This window comes from Hyaena hyaena, unplaced genomic scaffold (assembly GCF_003009895.1).
Source record: "Hyaena hyaena isolate Hyena2069 unplaced genomic scaffold, ASM300989v1 scaffold_76, whole genome shotgun sequence".
NCBI classification, from domain to species: domain Eukaryota; kingdom Metazoa; phylum Chordata; class Mammalia; order Carnivora; family Hyaenidae; genus Hyaena; species Hyaena hyaena.
Genome location: NW_024080709.1, coordinates 1,085,097 through 1,103,356, shown reverse-complemented (window position 1 = coordinate 1,103,356; position 18,260 = coordinate 1,085,097). Strand labels below are relative to the sequence as shown.

General features: G+C 48.6%; 1 protein-coding gene and 1 long non-coding RNA gene across 5 annotated transcripts in view; one reads left to right on the top strand and one right to left on the bottom strand.

Moving 5' to 3' along the window:
• The window catches only part of PDXDC1 (pyridoxal dependent decarboxylase domain containing 1), a 53,965-nt gene that overhangs the window by 9,818 nt on the left and 25,887 nt on the right, over positions 1–18,260 (bottom strand). For all 4 annotated transcript variants that reach the window (XM_039233633.1, XM_039233631.1, XM_039233634.1 and 1 more), the window contains exons 9-17: positions 16,816–16,900; positions 15,948–15,996; positions 15,704–15,805; positions 14,790–14,915; positions 11,129–11,179; positions 5,837–5,900; positions 3,612–3,700; positions 2,602–2,707; positions 386–557 (exon numbers count right to left, since the gene is read on the bottom strand). In XM_039233633.1, coding sequence (XP_039089564.1) covers positions 386–557; positions 2,602–2,707; positions 3,612–3,700; positions 5,837–5,900; positions 11,129–11,179; positions 14,790–14,915; positions 15,704–15,805; positions 15,948–15,996; positions 16,816–16,900 — 844 coding nt within the window. The remainder of the gene's footprint in view (positions 1–385; positions 558–2,601; positions 2,708–3,611; positions 3,701–5,836; positions 5,901–11,128; positions 11,180–14,789; positions 14,916–15,703; positions 15,806–15,947; positions 15,997–16,815; positions 16,901–18,260) is intronic.
• Positions 15,749–16,667, top strand: LOC120232744. The gene is made up of 2 exons (XR_005528636.1): positions 15,749–15,822; positions 16,235–16,667. It is a non-coding gene; the product is annotated as an uncharacterized LOC120232744 (long non-coding RNA).

The window sequence follows — 18,260 nt, the reverse complement described above, 5'->3', positions numbered from 1 at the left end:
TGCTTGTTCTCAAAAAAAAAAAAAAAAAAAAAAAAAAGGGCCTTGCCCCCCACCCCCACCCCGAAAGGAGGAGATGGAAAGCAGGCTGGGGGCGCACACTGCACTCCACACTTCTCGGTCTCAGGGAGCCATGACACTGTACGCCCCATGGTCACTGTCCGTCAGCTGTGCGCTTGTACGGTCTCCCTAGTAAGTTGCGAGCGGCACAGGCAGTACAGTTACAACTAGTTCACAGTGGCCACGCCGCCGCTGTGCTGGGCCTAAAATTCGTGCTGCATTTCCATGGGACACGGACCCTGTGGCCGCACATATTCACCGCCGGTTTCCAAGCTGGTCCACAAAAGGACCCACCTGAGGCACCCCCGCCAGGAGGCCGAGCCCGTACCTGACAACCCCTATTCCGGGCCAGTTAGGGTCATCGACATATAGGAGGCCAGCCGTCCCTGTCACCTCCTGCCTGAACTCCTCTCGCAGCTGCAGCGTGCAGGTCAGGACCGGCAGCTTGCTCTGGACACAGGCGACGAGCTGATCCACGTCCTCTCCCCGAGTTCCTAAAACTGCAAACATCCCAGGCATTAGGTAAGTGAGGAAGGAAGGGCCCTGCGTCCGCCGTCACGAGGTCAGCAGCTCCAGGGCCTCCAGGGAGCTGGAACAGAGACATAGAAGCCACGAGGCCCACAGGAAACGGGTGTGTGTGTGTGTGTGGGCGGAGACATAGAAGCCACAAGGCCCACAGGAAACGGGTGTGTGTGTGTGTGTGTTTGTGTGTGTTTGTGTCCCCGACTGCCGGAGGCAGGCCGTCCCGGCCTCCGGCAGGCCGTCCCGGCCTCCGGCAGGCCGTCCCGGCGTGCACACAGTGTATCTTATACAGAAGACAGGGAGACATAGAAGCCACGAGGCCCGCAGGAAACGTGTGTGTGTGTGTGTGTGTGTGTGTGTGTGTGTGTGTGTGTGTGTGTGTGTGTGTGTCTGTCTGTCTGTCTGTCTGTCTGTCTCCCCGACTGCCGGAGGCAGGCCGTCCTGGTGCACACACAGTTGTGTCTCATACAGAAGACGGGACCAGCCTTCCGTGTGACACACAAGCTCTCAGAGTCTCTCCCCAGGACTCTGCTGGAATCAACTGTAAGTTGATTAACCTCCCATCTCGGGCCACAAAGAGGCAAGCCCGCGGTCCTCGCTCCACATTAGCATCATGGGGGAGAGAGATTCTAGAGGGCGCGTGGGGGAGGGGGGCAGGAGGGCGGGGTGATGACAGCAGCACCAATGACAGCTGGGAGCCCCCGGGGCTGCAGGGACCCCACCTCACTGCCCCTCGCCTGTGACTCAAACGTGGCAAGTGACTGCGTAAGCGTCAGTACATGACGCCTCGGGTGTCCCCAGCTCTCTCAGCCAGGTTCCACAGAAAAGCCTCTCTGGGCAGCAGGTGCTGAAATCACGAGAAGATCTGTACACCACGGGCCATCTTCATGAGGGGCTCTTCTTGGCAGGACACTTGCCCACATTTCCCTACATTGAGGTCTTTGAGAAAATACCTTTCCAAAAATGTTGAAAACATCCCATGAAAAACCATCAAACATTTTTTGAAAATCTTCATATCATCTCGGAAAAAAAGCATCGTCAGATTTTTCACCTATCTGTCGGGAGCTCATCTGTGGGACGTACTCCCCGTCGGGAGCTGATCTGTGGGACGTACTCCCCATTGGGGGCTGATCTGTGGGACCCACTCCACTACAGCAAACTCCAGTCCCCTGAAGACATGTCCCACAGCTACGGGCACCAAGCCTGGAGGGGACGCTTGCTCAAGCTCCCCCACGCACAAAGAGGCCGAGGCGGGTGTGCGCCCATGACTTTCTGTTGCACGAGTCCACACTGCCCTCCAAAACGTCTAAATGTGGTGGCCCTCAAGCTTCACTGGTCTGTTCTAAACACCAGGGAGCTTTCAAAACTACACGCGCAGGCTCCACGCCCTGTGGGCCAGAAGCCCCAGGTGGGGCCCAGCGCCGGCAGCAGGCAAATCTCCTTCAGGGGTGGTAGGGGAGACAGGGGGTTCTGGTGTGTGGCGTGGCCGGAGGACCACGGTAGGCAAGACCGAGGGCCGCAGGACACGGAAACACAGGAACTCCAGTGACTCGAAAGTCTGCTTCTGAGAAGTTCCGCTCAAAAGCTCACCTACCCAAAAAATAAAAAATTTAAAAAAAAAAAAAAAAAGCTCACCTACCCAAATTGAGCCCAAAGGCAAAGAAGCAGCCACTTCAAAGAAAGAGAAAAGAGGGGGCGCCTGGGTGGCTCAGTTGGTTAAGCGTCCGACTTCACCTCAGGTCATGATCTTGTGGTTCGTGGGTTCAAGCCCCACATCAGGCTCTGTGCTGCCAGCTCAGAGCCTGGAGCCTGTTTCAGACTCTGTATCTCCCTCTCTCTCTGACCCTCCCCTGCTCACGCTGTCCCCGCCCCCCCAGAAATAAATTAAAAAACATTAAAAAAAAAAAAGAGAGAAAAGAGGACCCAAAGGAAAGGAAACCAGGCCACAGCGCGGACCCTAATGGACATGCCACCGTTGCTCCCAGAACAAGCGAGGACAGCCCGCGGAGAGCGGCTGCTTACCTGCCGCCGTCATCAGGGGGCTGAAGCGAATGCACACGCCCTCCACTTCCAGGTCCATGACGGTGAGGCCGCCCGCAGGCACCAGCTGCTTCAGCTGCTCTCCCAGCTGTGGGGACACGGGCAGGGTGAAGGGGGCCCGCGCCAAGGGGCCCGGCTCCCCGCACCTGCCCTCAGCCCCGGACCCGAGAGACTCCCGGGGGCGAGGTTCCCTGAATGTTCTCATTGTCTTACTCAGGGCAACTTCTTTTTTGAATAGACTAAGTTTTATGCTTTTTATTACTAAAAAATCCAAGTTCATCATAGGAAAATCTAGGAGATACAGATAAACCCAAAGAACAAATACAAATGACCCACAACACGCCAGGCAGAAATCCCCGCTGTGAACACGTGATCGACCCACGCGGTCTGTCTCTACTCCCCATCGCCACCAACATGCTGCTCGACATGCCGGGTGGTAACCTGTACTGTCTCCGTCCTTTGTGATGACCGTTTCCCTTCTGCCCTAAACATCCAGCTGCGTGGGTTATTCCGGCTGTTCTGAGAGCACTACACGGATGTGTCCTGACTTCCCCCCGGAAGCCCGAGGCGGGCAGGAGCCCCATCGTGCTGGGACTGACACGGCTGTGGCAGACGCCCTGACGCGAGGCCCCAGAGGCACACACGCGGTGTCCCGAGGCCGCCGCCTGCGGTCCACGCTGTCAGGCGCCCAGCCTCAGGGGGCTCCGGCCTCCGCACCTCCTGCTGTCGCTCCGGACGCCCACCACAGCCGCCGTCCCCGACTTGCGGGTAGTTTTGTGGCCTCGCGCAGCAGAAAGGAAATGGCCACTGAGGGAATGACTCCGGAAGGCCCTGCCGGAGGTCATGCGGCAGGCTGGGCAGCGAGGTGACCAGGAGCCCTGGCAGGAGCCCAGCGCCCGCGCAGAGCCTCCTTCCTACAGGCCGAACTTTCCAGAGGCCTCCGCGCCATCCACGTGGGAAGCAGGAGAGAGAGCACGCGGCCGCGTTCTTACCCAGCGGTTCAGGGCGTCACAGGAGTGTCTCTCCCGGCCGAGCGCTGAAGGTGCCGAGTTGGGCACTGGGACAGCTGTGGGCACTGGATCTGACACCGAAACACAGAAAGGGGGTTCAGCTCCCAGAAGCGCAGCCCCACACACACTCCTCAAAGCCCATTTCACGCAGCTCCCAGCACTACCCAGAGAGAACAGCCTCCAGCACCACAGGAAGTGGCGACGTCACGCGAACGGAGAGAAGAAATGTGGCACGTACACACCGCGGGCAGCGCTGTCCAGCCGTAGCAAGGGAGGAAACTGTCCCGCGCTCCGCACGGATGAAACCTGAGGATGTTACACTATGTGAAAGAAGCCAGCGACACGAAGACTCAGAGTGTGGGATTCCACTTCTCTGGGGAACCTAAAGTGGTCAAACTCAGAGACACAGAGTGGATGGGGCTACTGGGGGCTGGAAGGGAGGGAGGGAAACGGCGAGTCCATGTTTAAGGAACGTGGAGTTTGAGGTTTGCAAGCAGTACAAGTTCTGGAGGGTGCGAATCCGTGCAGTGCTACCTAACTGTACGCATTACATGCTACACCTTACTTTTTCACCTCAAGTAAACATTTGTGCATGTTTATCTTACAGAAGGTTTTTAAAAAATTAGTTTTGAGAGAGAGAGAGAGAGCATGTGTGAGCGTGAGCATGAGCGGGAGAGGGGCAGAAAGAGAGGGAGACACAGAATCTGAAGCAGGCCCGAGGTTCTGAGCCATCAGCACAGAGCCCGACATCGGCCTAGAACTCATGAGCCACGAGATCATGACCTGAGCTGAAGTTGGACACTTAACCGACTGAGCCACCCAGGCGCCCCCACAGAAGGGGTTTTAAGTTTCCATATTATTTTTCTCATGAAAATGTAACAAATGAAAATTGTCTCACAAATAGAAATCTTAATCTCATTTCAAGTTTTTCTTTCAAGGAACTTTGAGAGGAAATCAAGATGTAACACTGTAAGTTACCAGCTAGTCTATCAACCCCTGTGTGAGGGAAGTCAGAGCACCCCAAACGGTCCTCACACCAAACTTTTCCTCCTTCCAAATGGCCAGGGCACCAGCTCTGCCATGTGCTGTGCTGGGCACGCAGGATATAAAGAAGGAATGGGTTCTGTCATCTTGCTGTATATGTTCTACAGAAGAAACACCATAAAGAAAGAATTGAAATCCCCATATAGCGTTATCGGTGCCATGAAAGAAGGGGGGGATCCCCGATATAATACGACAGAGTCGCCTCAGCATGGACAAGGAAGGCCTAAGGAGGTGCACCTTAGGGAGACTAGAAAGATGACAGGGAGCCAGCCAGAAGAGTGAAGGGAAGTGTGCTCAAGGTAAAGGGAACATCAAGTGCAAAGATCTTGCTCTAAGAACGAGCAGAATGTTCATACAAACTCAGAGAAGACCAGTTTAAGGCGCAATGATCAAGAGGAGAGGTGGCCTCAAAGGAAGTCAGAGAAGACGGCCAGGGCTGGAGGCCAGAGGCCTCCCAAGGCCTGCTGCACACCCTGGACCTTATTCACCAGAAACAGGAAGAAACTGAGGGTCTGGGCAGTGAAGGGGTGTGACTGAACTCCCACATGTACCGCCCAGTCTGACCGCATGCAGAGAATGGTCTGGAATAGGGTGTGGACAGGACATGGAAGTGAGAGAGCAGTTCAGCAGGGACTGTGGCTGTCCAAGTGAGCAGCAGTGGCGCCCTGGCCTAGGCTGGTGGCATCAGGTATAGATTCCTGGATCCAACCTCATGAATCAAAGTATCTAGGAAGTAGGGCGCCCAAATCTCTATTTTCTTTTCTTTCTTTTTTATGCTTAACATAGTTTACATTTTAAATAACTGAAAATAGAGTGTAAACTTACATTAAAGACACTGTGGGGCAAGTGAACCTGGAAAGAACATGTGGTTATTTACGTGCGCATGCACGCGTGCATTCTGATCTTTATTCGCTCGTTCTAGCACTGGGTCCAGGGACTGGCACTTGGAAACCACTGGTGTGATCACAGGAAACTATCACTAAAATACTAATAAGGCACTTAGGACTGGAATTCTTGTGAAAATGATTAACATTTTCTGAAAAAATGATGACTGCAGATTTAAGCAGTCAAAATATTTTGGACTATCAATGTAACTTGAAATGGTTTAAAATTAAAAGCCCTGAAACACAAATACGAAAATTAGGCTTTTTAAAATCACCTACCCGAGCCTGGTAATTCCTGGAAAAATCTGAACACCACTACTGGAGAACTGAGCTCATCTTCCACCTGAAAAACACAATCTCGTATTACCAAGTAACATGAAATCCAACACCTGCAAAATAAAAGACTACAGATAACATATCAATAAACACATGAAATTCAAAGGTTAATTTCAGTTACTAGAGAAACAAAAATCAAGGGTTTAGAAAAATTCCTAGAAATAATTATATGTCGGTTCTGAGAACACACTGCTGCATTACGACATGTAACAAGGGTATACTGAAATTAAAGCAGGAGAAAACTGTAATAATAATAATAAACACAGGCCTGTCATGAAAGTGCTAAGAAAAGGAAAAAGTAGAACCAGAATCAGTGTTAGGAGAGCTGAAGGCTTCAAGAATCTAGAAATTATGTTAACTCAAGCAGGACGGAGACTTAAAAAAAAAATTTTTTTTTAATGCTTATTTATTTTTCAGACAGAGAGAGACAGAGTGTGAGCAGGGCAGGGGCGGAGAGAGAGGGAAACAGAGACTCCAAATCAGACTCCAGCCTCTGAGCTGTGAGCACAGAGCTCGATGCGGGGCTCAAACTCACAAACCATGAGATCATGACCTGAGCCAAAGGCGGACACTTAACTGACTGAGCCACCGAGGCACCCCTGAAACTTTTTATATAGTCACAAACAAAAAGAGGAAAACTACTTTCTTCTCACCTTGCAAAACTCTGAGAACAGGATTTAAGTCCTACTGGTAATGAAGATAAGCAGTCTAGAGCTGCGTCTACGTACTTCCGAATTCACTAAAGTGGTACTTCTATTCAGGACAGGCGTCCTTCAATAACAGTAACTTCGTTAATGACTAACTTCATCAGATTTCATTATAGACAAGATGTTCACTGCCCCTTAAGATAAGGCAGCACCAAGCTCATGTTCGCCATTGAACAAAAGTAGAGCTGGCCATCAGCTCCACCACGGGGTCAGGATACAAAGGGAACAGCAATGCTCCTGACAGAATTTGGCACACAGATGTCTATGTGTGCAACAATTCTAGGTACGAGACCAATTTCCAAGGCCCTGCGTGTGATGTCTCCAGGGCGGGAAGGCTAACTTGCAAAGCCAGTAAGTAGCTGGCCCAAGGTCTTCTCTACTAAACACTCAGTGGAACACAGAGGCGTGATTTAGAGCAAACAAGATGTGTATCAAATTTGCCAACTTATTAGGCTGATTGCTATGTTACCTATCATCTCCTTTAACTTTCACATAAGCATAAGTCTAATAATACTTTCTATTAGTACTTTTAGCACAGAAGGGCTTAATATCTAAATAGAATGGAGTAAACTCAAGAAGGAAATAGAAACAAAAGCAACAAAATTCCATACCCATTCCCCTAACCTCAGTCAGGATGAGGCAGGATGATTTGAGTAACCAGATTTCTATATATAGTCTAATACAGTCTTTGGTTTCTTATTTCTTTGAGCTCGGTGGTCTCAAATGTCAGTGCCTGAGAAATACTGTGCAGGATTGTAAGTGCAGAATTCTGGTTCTAGCAACATGGCAGAGTGAAATGCTGGATTAAATATACCAATAACCAAAAAAACAAAACAAAGAACAAAAAAACCCAACTTAACCACTGACAGGCTTACAAAAACGGTGAAGACACGGCTCTTCAGGCCCGTGCGTGCAGAGTGGTGAGCGCACGTAACGCCAGGACCCCTAAAGGATCCTCCTTATGAGAAGAGGGCGAGAAAAAACCCACCCGCTGACCAGCGAGAGGGCTTCCTGCTGCCTGAGGCTCTGTCTACACGAGGAGGAAAAGTCACAAAGGCAAAACATCAGGTGTGCACCGCACTGGGCTGTCCGTCCCATGCGGTGCGGGAGTCCCGAAGCTGTGGAGCTGACAGACAGATGGACCTCGGCCCGCCACACAGGTAGCTCACAATGGAAAAGTGAACCCCACACACAGCAGCAGACACAATCCAGGGGATGACCTCTGCTCCCAGAACAGAATCTCTAGAGCAACAGTGGGAAACATACTCTAAAACCAGGCCTGAAGAGAGAAATGAAGACCAGGAAGCATAAAAAAAAAGATAAAAGAAAAAGAAAAAAGGATGACCAAAAGGGGAGGATTTGAACAGAGCTCAAGAGAACATGCTGGAAGTTCTGGGGGCAGGTGTCGCTGAAAGTAAAAACACAGTCGCTGCAGAGTAGAGGCAGCTCAGGTGCAGGGACAGGAGGCAGAGGCAGGAAGGACGAGAGGGGCTGATGGGAGATGGACCCGCGACAACTGGGCAGGGAGACCGGAGAAGGAGAGGTCGTGGCTGAAAACGCAAACTGTACAGAATTGATTAAAAAAAAAAAAAAAAAAGACTCCTCAGGTTAAACGAGCACAAGTCCCAAGCAGGATCTGTACAGTCCTCACTCGGACATACCACGGCCACGGTCAAAGGTGTCCAAGCCGGACAGCCTAAAGGCCAGCGGAGATGTGAGGTGCCTGTCACACGGGGGCGCTGGAGAGGTGCAGGTGTGAGGGTGAAAGACTAGATCTGCCCCTTCACTGCAGAGCGTGGGACGCGGCCCATGTGCGGCTGAGCCAGCCTGACAGCAGAGAAGACCTGCACGACTAATGGATGCAGCGACTCCCACGGCCCCCCTGCGCCCTGGTGGCGGCCCCGGGGGCTGGGGAGCTGGGGAGGCGGTCCGCGCCTCGGGCCTGAGGAGCTCTGCAGGGGCGGGCCACCTACGTAGGCGAGCAGGTGCCGCGGGGGGCACTTGCAGAAGGAGCCGCTGGGCACAGACGCGGCTCATCTTAGACATCCTGGGTTCAGGTCCTGGCTCTGCCACGTACCATCACAGGCTCAAGACGCACAACCACATGGCACAACAGATGCAAATGACACCGCTCTACCACAGTGACACCTCGTGAGCACGCAAGGACCCGGTATCTCTCTAAGCGCTACACAAATACTGTGGCGAGAGCAAAAGGGCATTTACTACTGACCTATATTTTACAGGGCCTTACAGTCTTCACTTTGCTTTCTCATTATCTGACAGGCCCTTTAAACGAGCCACCGCAGCAGGACAAGTACTACCTTCTCCTGCAAATTGACCAGAGACGGAACGGTCCGCTGCTTAGGAGCACAATATTGGAGTGTGAATCCCAGCTTCACTGCAGCCTAGCTGTGTGGCATGAGCAAGTTGCTTAACTTCTCTGTGCCGGTTTCTCTGTGCCCAGAAAAGATGGGGCAGCCACTGCAACCAACTCTCAGATGAGACTGACTCACGCCTCAGTACTTATGCCAAATACTCGGCACAGTACAAAACACCACGAAACAAAAACCACCAACCAAATAAGACACAAGTCCTTGCCTTCCCAAAGCTTCTACAAAGAAAAACAGACAATGAACAAATATATGACTTCAAGTAGGAGTAACTGCCACAAACACCAAAACCCAGGGGACACAGTGACAGACGATGGTAAGGGCTGCTTTAGGTGGGAGAGCCAGGGAAAGTCTCTCTGAAGAGGGGGTACTTGAACGAAGCTCTGAAGGGTAAGAAAGCAGTCATGAAAGAATCAAAGGGAACAGTGTTTCCAGGTAGAAGGAAGAGCAAATACGAAGGCAAATGCTGTTGAGGGCTAAATGAAGGAATGTGTGCGCTCGGCGCCACGCATGGTACACAGTGCACATTTCACTAAGAGCTGCGGCGATGACAGTTATTACTGAGGCCACAGTGCCTCGTGGTGTTTGCCGACTGTTGTGCATCTACGGAGAAAAGCATGCACCGGAGGGAGGGGTGCAGCAGGGCTCAGGCCGGGACCACACGCGGCCTTACACAGATGCTCCAAACCCACGGGTGATGAATGAGCCCCAGCCGAACCTCCCTGCCTGGAGAAGGACGGAGGGGCAGAGGCGACATGAGGAGGAGCCTGAGTGGGCTCAGTGAGGGAGGGACAGAAAGTCACAGGCCCAGCACCGCCTGGATTCCAGCCATCTTGCTCGTGCTAGTCCATAGTTTGGGCTTCTCTGTTTAAATCAAAGGAGTCCAACCAACACGGCTTCACTGACAACTGAGCTCACAGGCTGAGGCAGCAAAGAGAATGACTCAGTGTCACAGGGCGTCAGTGGTACAGCTGAAATGAGAACCCAAGTCTCCTGACTTACATTCGTCCCTCTGCTTCTCCAATGGACCACTCTCCTCTTCTAAGCTAGGGCTTGGGTCATCTCAGGTCAACTGAAAAGGCTCTAAGCTCCTACTCAGAAGGCAACACAAAGCAGTGCCCCCCTCAGGCACTTGAAGCAAACCATGCACGAAAATGGAAATCAACTGTATTAACTTGAACCCCAGATAAACTTCAGTATTATTTTAAACGTAACTGCATCCTGCAGAATTGTCAAAGACACACCCAGCGGCCCTATTTAAATTAGAACCTGACCGGGGCGCCTGGGTGGCTTAGTCGGTTAAGCATCCGACTTTCGCTTGGGTCATGATCTCGCGGTTCGTGGGTTCGAGCCCCGCGTCGGGCTCTGTGCTGACTGCCAGCTCAGAGCCTGGAGCCTGTTTCAGTCTGTGACTCCCTCTCTCTCTGACCCTCCCCTGCTCATGCTGTCTCTCTCTCTCTCTCCTAGAAATAAATAAAACATAAAAAAAAATAAAAAAAATAAATTAGAACCTGACCTATACTTTCTGAAATTCTAAAATATAATAAAGCAATACATGAAAACATTCAAAGTTGAACTGACTCTTGGTTATTAGCCCTGCTATGTCCTCAGGCCCTGTCTACTAACTACCCTTAGGCAGCAGTCTCTGACAGATTCTGCCATGGTTGAGGAGGATATGGGGGGAAGACAAGAACAAGGCCCTATGCCCATCTCTTCCTTATTCCCCAATCTGTGCAAATGAAAACTCTGGTGTCAGAGGGTTTCAGAAAACCCTTAGCTGCCCTAAACACTGTGAGAGACCAAATACCTTTTCATTTCAGGAACACAAGTGTTCCAAAATTGTCGGGCAGGGGAAATCAACAGTGTTTATTAGATCTTCGTGCAATTCTAAATTTTAATAGAATAAAACTTCAGATGATGATATGAAAAGCACCCCAGGGGTTCAGCGTATGGAACCAATCTCTAGGCCTTGTGCTTTCTGCAGAGTTAGGTCACCAGCGCATGAATCTCTTCCACAGAATGTGGCCTCACTGGAGCTGCCACAATTCCCCCGAAATGCATCAAATCTGGAGAAGATCATTCCAAGTTACTGACGTTAAGTTATTAACTTCAAAAACAGATCCAATTATATACTGTACCAGGATTTTGATGTGGTTCACTTTCTTCAAACTTTCTTGTAATCGTTGACTCTGCAAAAAGACAAAAAAATAGCTTCTAGTTTTTATAAATTTACTAGATTATATGTGTGCTTATTTAAAAATTACTTATATTTTAATGAGATTAATGATATCCATTAGACTGACACAACATATTGAAACAAACCCTCACAGTTCATGAGGGTCCTCACCAGCCTGCAGACAAAGATCCCAGGCAGATGAAGCCGTCGGGCACCTGATGGTTCCCGAGGTAGGGTGCCAATTCTTGCTTTTCAAGAACTGCAAATATTCCCTATCTTGCAGCTGAAAGTTACATTTAGTGCTCCAAAAAAGCACTAAATGAGACCCATGTGAACTTGTCATATTAGCAACATAAGTCATTCACTCATTCAACAACTACTGAGTGGGAACAAAAGCAAAAAAAAGAAGTCAGTGGCACCCCATCAAACTTTTTGAAAAGGTTCTGCAGAGTGAAGGAAACCATCAACAAAATGAAAAGGCAGCCTACTAAATGGGAGAACATAATTGCAGACAATTTATCTGATAAGGGGATTAATACCCAAAATATATACAACTCAAGCAAAAAAAAAACAAAACCCAAATCCGATTTTTAAAACGGGCAGAAGATATGAATAGACGTTTCTCCAAAGAAGACGTCCAGATGGCCAACAGGTACATGAAAAGATGCTCAACGTCACTCATCATCAGGGAAACGCAAATCACACCCACAATGAGACAGCACCTCATACCTGTGAGAATGGTTGAAGAGAAGTAACAAATGTTGGTGAGGATGTGAAGAAAAGGGAACCCTTGTACACTGTTGGTGGGAATGTAAACTGGTGCAGCCACTATGGAAAACCAGTATGGAGGCTACCCCAAAAATTAAAAATAGAACTACCCTATGATTCAGCAACTCTATTTCTAGGTATTTATCCAAAGAAAGCAAAAACACCAATGTGAAAAGGTATCTGTACCCTCATGATCATCGCATTTTTTATAAGTGCCAAGATACAGAAACAACTTGAGTGTCCTTCAATGGATGAATGAATAAAAGAAAATATATGATATATACATACACAATGAAATATTATTCACCGTAAAAAAGGAATAAAATCTTGCCATCTGTGACAATGGTGTGATTTCACTTACGTGTGGGATCTAAACCAAACCAAACCAAACCAAACCAAACCAAACCACAAGCTCACAAATACAGAGAACAGATTGGTGGCTGCCAGAGGCAGGGGCTGGGAGGCAGGAGAAATGGGTAAAGGTAGTTTAAAAAAAATTTTTTTTCTGAGAGAGAGAGGAGAGAGAGAGAGAGATAGAGTGCAAGTTTGGTAGGGGCAGAGAGAGAGACACACAGAATTCAAAGCAGGCTGCAGGCTCTGAGCTGTCAGCACAGAGCCCAATGCAGGGCTCGAACCCATGAACTGTGAGATCATGACCTGAGCCAAAGTCGGATGCTCAACCAACTGAGTCACCTAGGTGCCCCAAGGTGGTTTAAAGATACAAATTTCTAGGGGGCACCTGGCTGCCTCAGTTGGTAGAGCATGCAACTCAATCTCAGGGTTGTGAGTTCAAGCCCCACACTGGGTGTAGAGCCTACTTAAAACAAAAAAAAAATCTGTAATGATGTATGGTGATGTGTATTAACTGGACTTGGAATTGTGATCATTTTCCAGTATACACAAATACTTAATCATTATGCTATACACCTGAAACTAACATTAATTATAGCTCAAAAAAACCCCCACCGAAACTACTGAGCGCACATGTGTACAAGGCACAGTACCTGATTCTGGAGAAGGAAAAGAAAAGGTAAGTGAGAGAGCACAGCATTGTTATGATGAGCACGAGTCTGGAATAACCAAACCGGAGTTCAATATCCCACATGTAGGACAATGAATAAGTTCATTTGCCACTTACTAGCTGTGACCTTGGACAAGTTATTTAGCCTCTCTGGGCTTCTGGGCTTCAAGTCCCTCAGTTAAAAAACAGGAGGGCAGCAGTAATCTGACAGGGTGGTTATGTCAAGTGCCCGGGAGCAGTTTCTGGAGTGCAGCATGCGCGTGAGGACTTCCGTCCTCATTGTTCTAGAAGTGTCCCAGTCCCAGACCTCTCATCACTGCTGTGGGGATAAAAAAGCATGTGCCTCAGGGGGTCGGGGCTCATCCCTCCAACATTCACTAAGTGTGGGATGCTAGAAGAGCCCTCATGAAAACTACTTGTCGCTGTGTTATCAGCAGACATTCCACCCTGGCCAAGTTCAGACGAGACAGTGCATGCGCAGGCACTGCGGTGCCCGCACAGAGAAAACACGTCCTGACCGCCACCCGGGAGGGTGAAGAGGATGCTGATGAAGGGAGGAAGCAGAGGAGGAGGAGGCCCCTGATTTCTGTCCCCAGGAAGCCCAGCTCCTGGTGACAGACGAGCAGTTTCCCGCGCTCATAGCACTGGAGGGTCAGCGACAGGGTGTCACTGAAGTCGTCGGCAGGGGCGCGATCGGTCCCCGTGTGCCTGCAGGCAGGCAGAGCTGTGGCGGCCTCAAGGGTTCACCAGTGAATGTCTCATTATTTCCCTGTCTGCCGTAGGCCAAGGGGAATTGAAGGGCTCTCCCCTGAGCGCCCAAACCTTACCCAAACTGCCTCAGTTACCAGGGCAATAGAGGCCTCTCCTTCCCAAGAACTAAACCTACCTCAGCAGGGGAGCTGGCAGCCCAGTGAGGAGACTTCAAATATGTGCTTTTGTAAACATAATGACCTAGACCTCAACATCACCTCATGTAAAAATGAAACTACTTCCTTCAGAATGTATTGCATCAGAAACTCGCGTTGGGATGAACTATCCTGACATTATGAACCAAAGACAGCTGCCACCACGAACTTTCCCTCACTATAAAAATGACGTGTGAGGAAGTACAGATTCCACAGAACACATTTCAGACCAAGGTTTATTCTTAAATCCAACTGCCTGTGACTAGGCACCACTGTAAGAGCATGGCATGTACGAGCTCTGAAGGCCTCCTGACCATCCTCTCACATCTCTCTGTCTCACAGGTAAGCAAACAGACTTATAGAGAGGGGACGCCATGCTTTCAGACTCAGGGAGGACTCAGCTCGCAAACTGCATAAACAGGACTTTTTTTTGCTTCCTAAAGTCTAGCGTAATTATACACTTTCACAATTAGAACACGTCATGCAGGAGAGTTAGAACCGTCCCTAGAACCTTGCCATTTGGGAGCCCAAACCACCTGGTATTAAGAATATGCAGGCAATCCGTCATCACCCCTAAGGCCGCCACATTTCCTTGCCCCTCAGGAGAGAGCCAGCCGGGCGCCACCTCCCCCACCCCACTTTTGCTCTGTCTCTGCTACTTGGCTCTCAACCTGTGACTTCTTTCCTCATCCTGCACCGACACGAGCATTCATCTAATCTTATTTCATCCAGCCACAAACGAAGGGACAGCCCAGCAGTCCCCCCCAGAACTTCCAACCAGGAATGTGCACTTCAGGTCTGCTTGCTCAGGAGATGCGAAATCCAAACAACATGGCATTAGATGATGGGTAAGGCAATGAGGCAGTTTTCTGTCACTGCCTTCGCCATGGAGCGTTTGTGACTCATTTCAACTGTGGGTTTCTACTCACCAGTTGGCAGGCATGCTTAATCCTCTCCACAATCCCATCAAGCCCCAGGTACTGCAGAGACAACCACAGCGGCAGGGCACGGAGCTTGTCTGCTGGCTTGTTTGATGTAAGACCGGCAACTAAAGTCTAAAAAAGCCAACGTGGGTTTATTAATCAAAGCCAATGAAGTCACACAGCAGAGTGAACGGGTCAGCATATTCCCGTGCACGTTGTATGTGTCCGATGCGATGCCGGGCGCTTGGCTTGCACCATGCATCTGCTCATCTAACAGCCCTGGGGTGGGGGTGGGGGGGAGTGTTCTGGGCAGCCTAGCACAGAGACCTGGCTTTCAAGGTTCATGACTAAGGTGTGGTCAAGCCAGGAGGAGAATCCAGACGGGCCAGAGCTCTCAGGCACCCAAGAGGTAGCCCCTTCCACACCTGTGTCTGAGTGTCCTCAAACACCTGGCCATTGTCAACTGAGCAAGACATTAACTCACTAAACTGATCCACTATCAAAAAGCACTTAAAAAATATTAAAACCTAGACAATTCAAAGGCTTTAACTACTCTCAATAGTGATGGCACTTCAGGGGAACCTAAAGTAAGGAAGTAACTTGAAATACAGAATGATGCTCCCTGTGTTAACAACAAAGTTTGGAAATGAAGGAAGATTAAACTGCAGTATTTAAGCGACAGAATATCATACAGTCATAAAAGGTCATAAAAAGTTCTTTGTACACATGAGGCCTATGGGGAGAAAAGAAAAAATACATTCAGTAGAGTTCCACTTATGTTAAAAACATGATTTTTTTTTTTTTATAAAAAGGTCACAGAAGTAGCATGAAGGAAATGTTTACTTTGTCCATATTTTGCTCCCAGGCTCCATGGTGATTATTAGCCTCTCCCCACTCCCTCCCGGGGACAGTGAGCGTACCAAGGCAGGATCGTCATGTTTATAGAGGGTGACTGCAGGGACAGCCGGCAAACCCAGCCACGGGCCCGGAGTCAACGTCATGCTGTCACACTTGGTTGCAGCCTACCAAAGAAGACAAGGTTTGTTAGACCCTATCACAGTACACCAAGCCCAGCACCCTCCTCCCTTCATAACAACTGTGAGAAGCCATCAGGGATTAGGTGATTATAATTCCTTCTTAAAAAGACAGTAAATTATAACATACCAGCACTGATGAGGAGACATAACCTAGGGCCAAAGTTGCTAGATTCACACTGGAATAAAAACAAACAAACACTATTTACTGCTACTTATTCCCTAAGCACACTTAAAAAAAAAAAAAAAAAAAAAAAAAAAAAAAAAGATGCTGTTCCAAGCTGACGTTTTAATGTCCTTCAACTGGTTATTAGATTTTATAACAACAATAGAAAATGGGATGTGGATGTGTACAAATTTCGGCAAAACCTTGAAAATGCACTTTGTGCCTTATGTCTTATTTTGTATCTTTAATAGCTATTATTTTGCCATCATCGTTCTTTTCCGGAGGGATTCAGCAAAAGCCTAGCTCGCAGGGCCTGCCAGGAATGGACTGCTGTGGCTGCCCCGTCCCCTCCCCTAAGTCCCTCTGAGAAACCACCAGTCTCCTCTATCAGATCACAGCTTCGGGGACAAGACGTCACCAGATGCTCCCAACGACCCGAACTGTAGGACTGTTACAGTTCCCTGGCCACCACGACTGGCTCAGCAGGAGGCATCTGTTGGGACTTCTTACCCTCGGAACACAAACTGGAGCCACTGCAACTAATTTGTACCAAAACAGTAAAGTCTATCCATAGATGGAGGCAACACAGAGGAAATTCGGCCAACTGACTGGGGGAGGGGGGAAGATGCTGAGTCCAGCGCCATCTTTGTAGTTATGTGAGCCAATAAAATCTCTTCTCGCTAACAGCACTTTGCGTTGTTTTGTTATGTTTCCTATGCAACCCAAAGAGCCCTCAGTGATAAGCGTACCAACAGAATAAGGGCCTGGACATCCACTCCCCACGAGCACTGCGTGCAGGCCCAACGTGGGGCCACCCTCGCTCTGCACTCACCCCTCCACGTGTAGCCATATGCCGTACTGCTCACAGAGTTCTTTCAAACGTGCAATCTTATCTGTGTGCCCGACTGCTGCCGTTCCTAGGGTAAAACACACAGAACGATACGAAAAGGAACACATACTTTGAGTCTTTACAGCAGGATAAAAGCTCTTAAATACATTATCTAAGAAGGAAGTAATATTATATGTTTTCTTGAGATTTTCTATGTGAAGTGGCTTAAAACCAACTTTTATAAGTTGATTATTCAAGGTCTGACGCATGCATATTCTCCACTTTTTGGATCTGTAAAACAAGCTTGTTAATTTTGTTGCTTAAACCTCTATATACTTGTTTTCCATCTACTTAATGTTGCTTCAGGAGAAACATATTAAGGGCTCTCACCAAGACTGGGTTTGTCAACTTATACTTGCAGCCTTCCCTTTATAGATTTCAGATATGTTCATAAGCTAAGTTCTTAACTACTGTGCCTTAGCGATTACACGGATTTTCATCAGCATGGAGTCTACCTTACATGAAGACCACTACAGTACTTTCGTTCTGTCACCATTTGCCCAAGATACCCTTTTCCATGCTTGCCTTTTGTCACTTTCTGGGTTATTTTTTTTAACTGATCACCATTTAAAAAGAAATTTTTTTTAACTGATCACCATTTAAAAAGAAATTTTTTTTTTTTTTTTTTGAGAGAAAGTGAGAGAGCTGGGGAGAGGCAGACAGAGGGAGATAGGATTCCAGGCAGGCTCCTTGCTGACAGCAGAGAGACTGATGTGGGGCTCAAACTTACGAACCATGAGATCATGACCTGAGCGTAAGTCGACGCTTAATCAACTGAGTGACCCAGGTGCCCCTGGGTTAATTTAGGTGTGCCCATTATACATACAGATAAATGTGTGGGCTTTTTTAAAACCCAGTATGAGAGGTCCTTTGTTTTAAAACAGAGTATGCATCCTGAAGTTAAACATAGTGAATGCTTTACCCCATCCCCTTGTTAAATTTGTATATACTACAGGTTGGGTAGGCAGCTCCCTCTTCAGACAGCCCAAGTAAAATGTGCACTGGTGCATTCTTCTGACTGTTCTAAACCTCCAGTTAGCAGAGTCCCACCCAGTAAGACTGCAAATCCTGACCAAGTGCCTCAACAAACACAACCAATGTTAAGCGGTCCTTTTGCAGGGTTTAGGTCTATAAACCATTTATAACTGATTTTTGTATGGACAGTGAAGTAAAGGTTAAGGTTCAATTTTATTTTTTCCATATGGATATCCACTTGTTCCAAGACCATTGGTGGAAAAGACCCACCTTTTCTCCCTTGAAATACCTTGGTATCTCTGTAAAAAGCCAAGTGATTATATATATGTAAGTGTATTTCTTTCTTTTCTTTCTTTCTTCCTTTCACATTTATTTTTGAGAGCACGAGCAGAGGAGGGGCAGAGAGGAGACAG